Genomic DNA, 12,453 nt, shown 5'->3' with positions numbered 1-12,453 from the left:
TACTCTTATTTGTACTTTCATGTAGAAAGGTGGAAACATTCCAGTGTTATCGCTGTCGGGGGTGGGGGCACAAAAAGTCTTTGATGTCCCACCCCCAGCGCCCAGGCCTCATCAGAAGGCAGCCAAACAACAAGTTTGAGTTCAACATTTAAATGAAATGAGATTATAAATAAATAGCGTCCCTAAACATTTTTCACAACCGAAAGTGTTTGTTTTTAACTGTCGTTTCAACGAGAAAATACGGCTCGTTGCTACAGTACTATACATAAATTGCTTGTGTGTGCACACCAATGAAATACAATAAAACCTGTTTAGCACGTTATATCAGAGCATCATTTACTTTTGCCATCTATCCAGGAACATATTGTCTATATATTCTTGTATGGAAGGCAAGGAGTGATGTAATTAAGTATCACCCAACGCAGAATCTCCTACTGTTGTTTTTTATCTTCTTGATAGAATCCTAAGAACAACCCTAAAAATGTTATTTGGGCATAATACTTTCAAAATTAAATTTGGAATAATTTTTGTTCCACCTTTGACCTTGAGCTATATCACTGAAGGGGATAGTACCTGGGGTCCAATACTGGTATTTGCCTTGGTGTTTGCCTTGATTTTCCCAAACTTCTTACGCAACACCATTCTGTGACGTTAATGTCCTCTTGTATCAAGGTCCAATGTTGTCCAAGTGGGTTATGCAAGTAATTTACAAACTTTTACTGTTGCAACTTCTAATGCATAGTTTCGGGTATATATGGGTTTTTCTCCCCAACGAGAAAAGCAAGATGAGCCCGCGAAGAAAAATTTCTTTTATATCTATAAGTCCGCTAACATCTTCTTTTACTGATTATAGATATAAACGGCTTAATTATGTTAATATATTATAATTTTTATACATTTTAAGTGGACATTAATTAAAATTTTAGCGAGGCTCGAAATAGTTTTCTCCTTTTTCAAACAAAATAGACATATTCTGTCCTTAGATACAGTTGGGTAATTCATATGAAGGTGAAATTTGGCCAGGATGTTAAGTACCCATCCTACAATTTCTCACATATTTCCCTCCAAAATAAATGTTATCATGGCAATGATATGGCGGTTTCTTTGAGTGCCCTGAAATTAACATATTATATTGTCTTTTTTTGAAAAAATGCGATAGTGAAAACAATCTCCTGTAGCCCTTTTTCCAGAGAATAATTCGTTTTTGTTAACGTAATGTAAGCTAACATGCGAAAAATGAAAAAAAATCACTGTACAGAAGCAGAGATATAAACAAGTAAAGATGCAAAATCAGGTTGAATTACCTTTCGAGCCTCCTTAATTTTGCACACTCTTCATTTAAGCCTGCTTTTTTCTTTTTCAACAGTCTTAGTTCTAATGGGATTTCTTAATTAGGCAAAGGTTAATAACATGTTTTCACATTGAGCTTAAAGGGGCAGGGTCACACTATTTTGATCAAACTTCAAAACACTAACAGAAGTCCTTGGAGCCATGAACAACCCACATAATAATTGCTGTGGTTTTGTTGCCAACACCATTAAAGTGCACTGAAACTATTGGTTGTTGTTCGTGTGGCTTAAGAAAGAGGCGATAGAAGTGAATTGAAACTTCAAACCGAACTGGCCACTTTTTTTTCAAGTTTTGGATACATTGTTTTCAGAAAGACACCAAAATTCAATCAGAACCCGCTTTGTGCCATGAATACTGGTATATTTCATATCTTGTCAGTAGTTTTCAGAAATGCTGTACATTGTGAGCTGAAGTAGTTTTGATTTTTACTCCCTTTTGTACTAAAAAACAGTAAATTAAATGTGAGTGCCCTTTGTAAGGTGTTTCAGGTTTTGCATTGTAAATCTCCTTCCGCTCAATATAGTGTGCCCTTAAGTCTGCAACTTCTGTCTATAGTGAGTTCTTTAATCACCGCCTTGTAATCAGTGTAGATGACTAATATTACAATTCGTACCAGACAAGGAAAACGAGCACAAATTTTGTGTTATATAAAACAAAAACCAGAAGACAACCCGAAGGGTTGACGACCGTGTAACGGCCCCTTGTGTGCTGGGAAACAAGCTTCCGGTAATCTCCTCAATTTGCCTAAGTACAATATTGGAACAACAATAGCTATGGGGTTTTCCAAAATCATGGTTTACTTAGTCACTGAACATTCACACCCGATTCTCAGTTTGCACTGAATATTCGTAGCTGTGAACGCGCGTTACACGTGTTCAACCCTTATGGGTTCTGAAAAACTTAACTTATGACAATTGTGTTCAACGTTGTCTTTCCCCTTACCACCACTATATTTGTTCATTGCAGTTGGTCAAAATGTTTTGTGACCTTCCGATGCCCTCAGCTGAGTGAGTCCAGAACAAAATTTTGAAACCACTGTGATTTTTTTTTTTGACAAATCAATCCATTGTCTGATAAGATGGAGGACAATGGTTGAGAGCCACATTTCAATTAGTTTTTATTACACACCACAATATCCCAGACTGCAAAGTAAAGTCTATTATGGTTAGAGTTGACCAAAATCTTGACCCGACAGAGAGAGCCAATCCACGCGTTTGCTATAAGCTTTCTTTCACAATATGGATTGGTGTGATTCACATTGTTCTCCAAAATTGGGCCTTTCCCCTGATTGGCTAATTACAGTTGTCATGATTAGCCCAACAGAATTGCGAGATGACAAACATTATGGCAAAAAAACTTTACTAGTTGGTCAGTTTCCAACATTTCTCACACAAGTAAGTAAAAGTAAACCCAGAATAATGGAGAGAACAAGCATGATTACTTCATATAGGTTTTTTTCTTATTTCCGGTTCATAACTGTAAACCTCTACCTTGATCATTCTGCACATATCACAGAAACCTCACTAAATAAATTGTTTAACGAGTGGTTTTTTACTGGCCTTTGATTTTTCTTTCTTTTTTTTTGTGTTGTCATGTTGTGAAGAATAAATTATACTAAACACAGTCCTTAATGGCTTGGCAACTTTAATTAGTTTGCTAATTTTTAAGTTCCCCTATTAAGTATCTTTTATTGATGGGTTGTTTTGACATTAATTGGGAAAAAGTTACTTAACAAGATAGAAAGATTAATTGTGAAGATGGAGCAAATCCAATATTTTTTAAACATGTACATTCCCAGGACCAACAGTGAACGTTGTCTGCACAATTAATGTGCTAGGCTGTATGGCAAATCCTGTTGCACTGGAGCACAGTACAGGGTCAGACTAAAGGAACGATTTGCTAAAGTATCTGTTTTGATAGGCCGTAAATCATCTAGGATTTTGCCTTGAGGGAATTTGTTTCAAATAGAACTTTCATGATATTAAAAAAAGTTAACACTTCTCCTTTATTTCGAGATTGATAAAAACTGTGTTAGGAGTAATCAAAGATATAAACCAGCTGCAGACTTTGGAGAATTTCAATAGGATACCATGAGATTTTCGTGAACTATAACAAAAAATGGCCGTGTAAATTTGAGAGCCTTCAGCTCCCTAGAATAACACATAACAGACAGAAAAGAACTTTATAAACGTGGAGCTAAAATGAACCTACAAAGCTTTAAAGTACTTTGAAGAGACTTAGAAGAGTGTTAAAAGCACTTGAGGAGAAAGCCGTCCTCTGGGTGCCCCTGACAGTAGATCATTACATCCATAATGGATGCGTACTCTGCTGTCACTGAAATTAAGCAATTGAGCAGCATTTAGACGTGTCTGGAAACGAATAAAAACTAGCCAATTCTACTGTCAAGTTTAACCTGACTATGCGCGAGCCTGCTATAAATTCCAGTGTTGGACACAACACTGACCCCCAGTATGCCATTGGATTATCCAAACGGACTACCGCTATAAACTCTATTCAAATGAGTCAAATGAGTTACTGTTGGTCGTAGATGCACAATGTAAGCAACGTCTCAAACAGTTCTTACCAAAAACCAACACCCCCATTGTTAAAAAGTGTTTGATCAACAGTATTTAATTCTAAGCATCCATTTTAAAAAGGTCAACTTTCAATAAGGTTTTATTGTTGTTATGGTCGATTGCATCATTGACAGTACCATGTGCACGAAAATAAACAAGGTATGTGCAATGAAAGTGTATTATTTTTTATAATGATTCACTTCTTTCAATAGCACTCATTCGAAATGTTAGTTTTAAGGGTTAGCCCATTTTACGGTAGTCCATGAACTGGGTTCAGTGTTTTGTCCACCACCACAAATTCCGGTTTTCCCTTCCACTTCGCATATATATTTCAAAGCAGTTCATCGTCATGATTAACTTGCCTACAATGTGTAAAACTAGGAAGTAAATGTAATCATCATCGTCAGTCTCCTTAGCCTCAGGTGGTCGCGATACATTTTCAGTTACCATGACCTTTTGATAGCTTCGTGATCGTCCGCTCCGTCCATTTAGTTGTCTTAATCAAACAATGGATGCTCGTGCTCAGGCTGCGATCTTCAGCTGGAGAGGACTTAGGAATATGTTAATTATGGGATTAGCAACTATTATCCACAGTCAGAAAGAGCACACAGTTTTGCGATAATCGGGCTCATTTTGATTGAGATACAGCCATTTAAATACATCCAAATTTACAAGAATTAAATGTTTCAAATGAAGCTATGATCCTCGCAGTTCTGAACGCAATTTTTGTTCAAACGGACGCAGCGTACGGATGGCATACATTTCTATGTAAATTTTGACATTTGTAAATAGCTGCATTTCACTTAATATTGGGTTCCATTGTCACCATACCTGAGAATTTGTAAACCTTGGTGTGCTGACGTTCTAACTTTTAATACGGATCAATAGTATTAGTAGTATAATTTTGTAGACTCGAACCCTCTTCCCCAGATCAGGCAACAAAGATGAGGATGTAATAACCTGGGAAGGAAGTGCCACTTGCGTCTTGACGTCATTTATTTTTCTCACAACAACACGCCTGGGGGATAAAAGTCTTAAAGTACGAACGCCCTGTTGGGACAGCAACAAAAGTCGCGAAAATTACAAGTTTTCGTGAGGACAAAAGGCTAATTCATGCAACAAACATTTCAATAATTAGGAAATCTGTTATGGTATTTTATTCAGGTTGTGATGATTGGAATGATCAAAACTGAACGAAGAGTTTACAAAGGTTGAAATCAAGACATTTATATTCAACAATCACTATTAAAAACAACACTGAAAACGTCATAGTTCGACGTACAACCCGACTCCAACTTGGCTGCCTCTTTGCCTGACATCCAAACTCTCCTAATTATAGCCAAGACTTACGCTGATCCCCCCGCGTATGCTGCACAAAGTTACCAGAGTTAGTCTTTTTGCAAGTATGTTTTTATGGAAAATTCGGGTTTACCTCAGTGTACGGATTGAGAATCTGAAGAGATTTCCTCAGAATTTTGCGAATATATTTTTGGTCCCGCGCTGTTTTGGTTTTTTTTTAAACCTTTCTTTGCTTGATCTTTGCGTTGTTTGTGGACTCTGTTCATGGTACTGCTATTTGTACGACGTGAACCACAATTAAGTGGGGTCCTTCTACACACAGACTAAGCATTGTTGCCAATGGATTTTTGTGTTTTTTTTTTTCTTCTTCTTTTCTTCATTTGACAGTGACTGACTTGTGTAATTTAAAATAATGGTTGCACCTGAAATGTGTAATTCAAAATTGTTTATTGTGCATGCACAACTCACCCTCGGCCGCCAGTGTGCATTAAATAATGCAATTTGAAAAAAAATATTAATAATAATTTGAAGAGTTTTGGACCTTGGCCATCACTCACCATCAGTACGTTTCCTTTATCCAGATGTGTACACTGCTCTCGAGTTTTAGGCTTCATTCTGTTCTGGTCACGCAACTATCAAAATCAAGGCTGTTGCCTAACAGGAGCCCGGTAGCCTGGGCTCCCACAGAATAGCTCTGGGCGCCTTAATTTTTCACAGCAACACCTTTCACTTCATACGTTGGTCTCCTAAGCTCTCAGCGTTTAGCTCTGAAGGCCCCTTTAAAATTTTCTTAGGCAGCAGCCTTGAAAATGTTGTGGTTCTCACTCAAAAGTCTTGAAAACCTCTTTGGTTGTAATAACATAGTCAGACAGTGTTTCTGTACAAGTTTGGGGTTCCAAAGATATGAGGGTAGGGTATTTTGTAGTTGAGATTTATTTATTAGAAAGTGTTTTTAGTTACGTTATTTTTGAGACATTTGAAATGCTTGACATTCGTATGCTTGTTACCCCTATAAAGTTGTCTCTTTCAATGAGAGCAAAACCGATAAGTAATAATTACTTGCAACCTGCTCATTTTGAGACACATTAAGGGGATGACACTGACATGTAACTACAGAAAGACAATGGTTATATAAGGGAACTTTCTAGTCAAATAACCCTGCACGAAGATTGCATTGGAGGTTCTGTGAAATAACTTTTGAATGGAAATCTGACATCACTTCAATCAGGGTGTGCATGTGCAACTAGTCCCAGTCCTCTGCTGTGCATTTCTGTGAAAACAGGAAACAAAGATAGACATGGTTTTTTCACCGGATGGGAACCATCCCATCATTTTTCATTAACTGAACACAATTGACAGAAAATGGTAACTGTAGAGTAAAAGGGTATTGAGAAGTGATTATTTGAAGGGCTCCATAGCAACAGTTTGATAGTTAAGAGCCATCCCCTTAAATGAATAAGAGCATGTGCACAGTACAGACTTGAAATGATCTTTAAATTGCTGCAAACACACAGTTTACAAACCAGCTGCAAAGGAGACTATCAATGAAATGAGCAAGACATGTTCACTTGTTCTAAACAGTGTGTACAGACATTGAGAAACAAATGCTCTTCTTGTTCTAGGATGTTTAGATACACAATCTTGTTTTTTGATTTGCTTTAGCAGTAAGTGTCACATATGTATTTTTAAACTACTCTTGCTTCTGAAACAGGTTCAATGTGTTTTACTGGGTACAGTATGACCAAAACATTTATTGCTATGCATACTTGTGATGAATTATAAATACAATGTTTGGTGACCACTAAACATCATCAATAACTATCAAAAAGCTTGATAAATATATATGTATTTTCTTTTAATACATGTCTGTTTTGAAAGTAACGAACTAGGTGTTTTTATTATAAAGTTTTCGATTTCAAGTCAAATTCAACTTAATTCACAACTGGAAATGTTCTTCAAGGACACATGCAAGTTGTTTATCAGTGCAAGTCACATTTTGATCTAAAGTGTTGCTGGTATACATGCATCAAAGGTTGATTATAATTGGTGTTTGAATGCAGGCAATGCTATATGACAAATTCTCTAACAAATAAAAGCTCAGGAAGTATTGAACAATTATAAGATTTTGTTGCCACACAAGGGCGAAGCAAGACATCAGGGGCCAGTTGGTATTCCCAGGGCCTAGCGCTGAAGATTAGCTGCAGTGATATCTTATTCATCTGTTCTTCACCAATTGAATGACATACCCCGGTAGTCTTTTGTTGTGTGACATTCTGTCCAAATTACGACAATTTTATGTGTGACCAATCATTATTTTGAATAATTAATAAGAAGTTATTGAGATAACAGGACTGTGAGATCACAAATGAGGATGACATACAAGGTGACATGAATGTCCTGATAGACTTAATCATATTCAAGCATAATAACAACTATTTACTCTTAAGCGTGAGCACTAATCACCATTAATTCAATAGGGCACTGTGGTAATGAAATAGAAAAATACATATCCAAATGAGACTGGATTCCTGGTCCCCCATGGCCTTTTTAAAGATCTTTTTCCTGACCTCGCCACATATTATCCGCACATGAAGGCGGGGGTCTCATGAAGGCACCACCTTCACTCATTGTTGCCAGGCTAAATGTCTCCAACTTAACTTCTTGTTGGATTTGTGACTTCATTGACAAATTTATTGAATGGTCTCAAATTTTACTTCACACTTGCTGAAATTGAGAACCATAATATATAGATGTAACAATAATTATTGTAAAGGTATCTATTTATTTGAGAACTTTGCTTTTTGACTTGGAGTACATTCTATGCATTAAATTGTCCTCAATGTATAAAGCCCAAAAATTATTTTGACCTTTTAAAAGAATTGTGAATATCTTTAATTAAGCCCAAATCAAAGATGCAAACATAATATGAGGCCAATTCCCAAGAGATAATTGAACCAGAGATACATCTGGGTAGACACTGCACAAAAATGAATTCTCTTGGAAAAAAAATCGATATAACCATACCATGGACTTCAAAAGGATTTTGTTGGAACCTACTTATTAACATGTTAACATATTGACATAAATAACGTACATGTAACACAATGGGTAATTAGAACCAAATACCGACTTGAAATCATGGTGCAATCTTTATTTCACATGAATTTCTATCATCTTACATAACATGTTTGTCATCACATATCACCTGACATGCTATCTGCAGACATATTTAGTCAGAAACAGAAACCAGAATGGCCTAATGGCCATGAAGGCCACTTGCTAAACCATTGGGAATTGGTTATCAGCCACATAGACTGATATAGCATAGCAATTTGTTATGCATGGCCACACAAGCCCTCAGTCACACAGACTGATTGCAGCATAACTGCCTTATTTTTGTTATGCATGACCACTCAGGTCCTCAGCCACAAAGGCCGATTGCAGCATAACGTCTTATGCATGGCAACAAGGTGGTAAAGGGGTTCTGCACGAGGCATCATTCGAGAAAAGAAAAGGTGCATTACATATAAAAAGAGCTGAAATGTGCTTGTGATCTGTGAATTATTGTTAGTCTTGCGTGATCCACGTTCCTATTGTTTTGTTTATCATGAATCTTGACTAAATTTTCTTGAAAATTGAGAATGTAATGGTAGCTTACGTACGTATCACAACTTACAGAAAATGTTGCTATTGTTTGAACAGACTCCTGTTACAAGTTGTCAACGAAGTGCAATTAATCATTTTTACTGTATTTTACAATTAAATGTGAAAAAATTCGCTGATCATTCACCCTTGTAGGTATCTCCAAACTCACCAGATTCAAACATAATTATTGTTGTGAGGGATATCTGAAAAAAACATGACCAATTTCTAAGAAATTTAGGACTAATTAATGCTACTTAGCTCGAGCAATTTGCACTAACCGTGCTCTGTTCGCAACAGAAAATATGTTACTTGTAAAAAAATGCCATAAAAATAAACTTTTGAATCATGATTTGAAAAAAAAAAACCTGCCCCTAATTTGTGACTGGGATCCCTCCTTTACCACCGTAAGGCCCTCAGTCACAGAGACTGATTACAGCATAACTGCCTCATATTTTGTTGTGCATGGCCACACAGGCCCTCAGCCACTCAGGCTAATTGCAGCACAACTGTCTTATGCTTGGCCACTCAGGCTCCTTAGCATAACTGCCTTATATTTGTTATGCATGACCACTCAGGTCCTCAGTCACACAGACTAATTGCAGCATAACTAACCTTGTAATTGCCATGATTGGTAATTCAGACCTTCAGTGACATAATGTAAGGCTGATTAGAATAGGATGACTGCTTCAAAAATTGCTTAATGATGACCTTGCGACTCAGCCCACTCAACCATTCTGAGAAAAGTTTCCTCCCTATATGCTGGTGCTAAAGGTTCCCTCTGACGACACTGACTTGCTAATACATGCAGCCTTTCCATCTCCACTGCTCTTGCCCGGGTGGTTGGAGTGTTGACAGGCTTGAATCTGTCATCATTTAGCAGTACATCTTCATGAAATGCAAAATCAGGATCTCTGCCTTCTCCACCCGCTGATTTTGCTCGTGACAATGCCACAAATAAAGCTCCAGGATTCTTAGCTTCAAAATCGTGCTTTCCAGGATGAATCACAACATATCTGAATGCTTCCCCATTACCTACAGTCATCCCTTGGCACTTGTGGATTGTTGTTCCCCATGCCAATCTCAATGGAACTTGAAGGCGCTTGCATCGACATGAGCAGTCAGTGCACCGACTGACGGGCACAATTGGCACCACTGTAGAATCTTCATTGATATAAGGTGGACCCTTATATCCTGGAAAACGCACATACACAACATCAGGTAATGGCGGGGGATCGTCTGTTGGTCTGTTACCATCTGCGTAGACAATGTCCACTACTGTTCCCACTGCTCCATTGTACAACCCCCATGCAGCCTTTAAGTTTGTAACGAGCATGACTTTGCTGTCACGGCAAAGATACAGTAGTGGTAGCAATCCTCCTGCTTTGTTACTGTCTGCCTTCTGTGCATGTCTGCCATTGTCAAGTGCTTTTATCCTTGCCACTGGGTGGTTTGGCGTTCTGTTCCACTAAAGTAACTTAACTTTGTTGTGCTCCCATTCCAGACGATGGGTTGGAAACACAAACAAGCCTTGTTCATCCATCCTTCCTAGGAGTTCTGGACCATGGGTTAATCGGAGATTGTGCCATTGAAATTTCTGTAGCCAATGAATTTGCTGGGGTGTCGTACTGTAAGTTCTCAATGACATCAACACATCTCTGAGCTGTTGTTCAGATTCAGTTTGTCTTACAATCTGAGTAAGCTCCACAGCACTATCAAAAGTTGTCCATACTAAACGACCATGATTAGATGGTGCACTGCGACAATCTTGAATATACACAGCGGTGTCACACACAGGAGGCAGTTGAACATCATCTCCCATGAACACCGCTACAGGAATACCTCCCCACAACTCATCTGCATTGGCTCCTCTGTTAATTGCATAACGTGTATGCTGTTCCATCCAGCCCATGGTTGTGCGGCCAAACATTGATCGCTCATCTCCAACCAGAACTTTCAGATTTTCACACTTATTCTGAATTTTTTCAAGCACAGGTCCAGAAGGCACTGTCAACTCGTTGCAAGACCTTGCCCCTGTTGGGATTCCTAAAAAGCTGTGAGCTGTACTGCCTTGAACGAGATAGGCAGCATTCCCCGTTGGAGTGATCACCTGTATTGCACCATTGGACCCAAACACTTGCCGCACCAACCTCTGCAGACACCTGATTACATATGACTTTCCGGTTCCAGCAGTTCCGGAGACAACAAGTCGCAAAGGATGGTAATGTTCTTGGTTTTCAACAAAGTTGTAGAGGGTGTGCAACACCAGACTAACTATGGCTCTCTGATTCTCATTTAGGGATGACAGAGACACCTGTGGCAATTCAAGGTCTTCAGTTTCCATTTCCTGTTCTTCATCTTCTTTTATCCTTTCTTGAAGCCACATCTTGGGGTCTTCACCCTCAGGAACCATAATGCAAGTACTACTCCAGTCATACTCCTCTCCACCATCATCATAATCCAAATCCCTCTCCACACCCTCAAATATCTGATTTTCCCCAGCATATACATCCACCCAATCTGGCTGTTCTTCTGCTACTGCAGCAGCATCTTCGTCCTCGTCCTCTTCAAACACTGGTTCTTGTGGATGTTCTGCATAACGCCGTGCCTTAGAAACCTGTGCCTTAACGAATGTTGGGCACTCAGCTGTACAGATAAAATCTGTAAAGCGATCAATCCATGATTCAGCATCTCCTTTTACTTCTTGGATGTCAAACCAGTTTGGCCAGTGCAACAGAAGCATTGTTCTACAGTAGTCTTCATTCAATGGCCAGGTTGCATGGGTAGCACCACCACTTACAACAGGAACCTTACCATTTTTGGAAGCAAAATGATACCACGAGCACTGCTCTTGCCGTGGTCGTGCAAGGTATTTATCCAAAGGGGTGCTGCAAGTTGCAGTCTCACCATCCCGTTCAAGTCGTCTTGACCCTGACATTGACAAGTATGTGAATGAACGGCTACATCTCCAAAGTGCTTTTCCACTCAACTCAAATGAGGCCTCAGGTCCGCTGATATCTCGTCTACCCACAGTCTTCATCAGCATTTTAGCGCACATTGACTTCCCGGACACTTCGTCTGCATCGTGTGTGTCAACAGCATTTACCATGTCCTTAAAGAGATCAGCAGTTGCACCAGTAGGTTCACTATCCTTACAAGCATAGCCACACACATAATCAATTATGGCTATCATGTCATCAGTGCTGGGATTCTCAGGGGGTGAATTTGAAAGAATCAAGCTTACATCGCCATTTGCTCTCCAAGACTGTAATTGGTAGCGAGAATGCTGAACCAGACGTGGATGGTCACGTGGCATCTCAAGGCGAGGAGCTCCGTTATGATCTTTCACAATTTCTGGGCCACTCTGCAGTTTCTTCCCTGGTCGAAACTCGCTTCCAAATTCCATACGACATACTCGTTCCTTTGGTTGCAATCCTGGCTCAGGGTGACGAGGAGTCCTCAAGCAATAATCAGAACAACTGTGCAGAGCAACTCGGTTGACTAAGAGCAAATGATCTTCCAGCATTCCATCTTGTGTTGCAGCTATTTCCATGAGCATCTTCACCAGGGGATCCCTATCACCTAA

At 39.0% G+C, this 12,453-nt stretch overlaps 2 protein-coding genes across 3 annotated transcripts in view; both read right to left on the bottom strand.

Annotated features, from left to right (window-relative positions):
* Nucleotides 1–8,355: 8,355 nt before the first annotated feature.
* On the bottom strand, nt 8,356–10,318 carry LOC138049964 (ATP-dependent DNA helicase PIF1-like). The gene is made up of 2 exons (XM_068896445.1): nt 9,483–10,318; nt 8,356–9,073 (listed from the first exon to the last, which is right to left on the bottom strand). The coding sequence occupies exon 1, from the start codon at nt 10,201–10,203 to the stop codon at nt 9,568–9,570; it is 636 nt and encodes a 211-aa protein (XP_068752546.1). The 5' UTR covers nt 10,204–10,318; the 3' UTR covers nt 8,356–9,073; nt 9,483–9,567.
* LOC138049963 (uncharacterized) overlaps nt 8,356–12,453 on the bottom strand; it is an 11,102-nt gene continuing 7,004 nt past the window's right edge. For both annotated transcript variants that reach the window (XM_068896443.1, XM_068896444.1), the window contains exon 4: nt 8,356–12,453. This exon is cut by the window's right edge and continues 2,039 nt beyond it. In XM_068896443.1, coding sequence (XP_068752544.1) covers nt 10,336–12,453 — 2,118 coding nt within the window. In that variant the 3' untranslated portion in view covers nt 8,356–10,335.

Source organism: Montipora capricornis, chromosome 5 (assembly GCF_036669925.1).
Source record: "Montipora capricornis isolate CH-2021 chromosome 5, ASM3666992v2, whole genome shotgun sequence".
Classification (NCBI taxonomy): Eukaryota; Metazoa; Cnidaria; class Anthozoa; order Scleractinia; family Acroporidae; genus Montipora; species Montipora capricornis.
The sequence above is the reverse complement of the archived record's forward strand: the minus strand, read 5'-3'. Positions and strand labels throughout refer to the sequence as shown.

What these genes read in the sequence shown, in the direction of transcription:
- LOC138049964 (XM_068896445.1), bottom strand. Translation starts at nt 10,203, where the DNA reads ATGCTCGTTACAAACTTAAAGGCTGCATGGGGGTTGTACAATGGAGCA.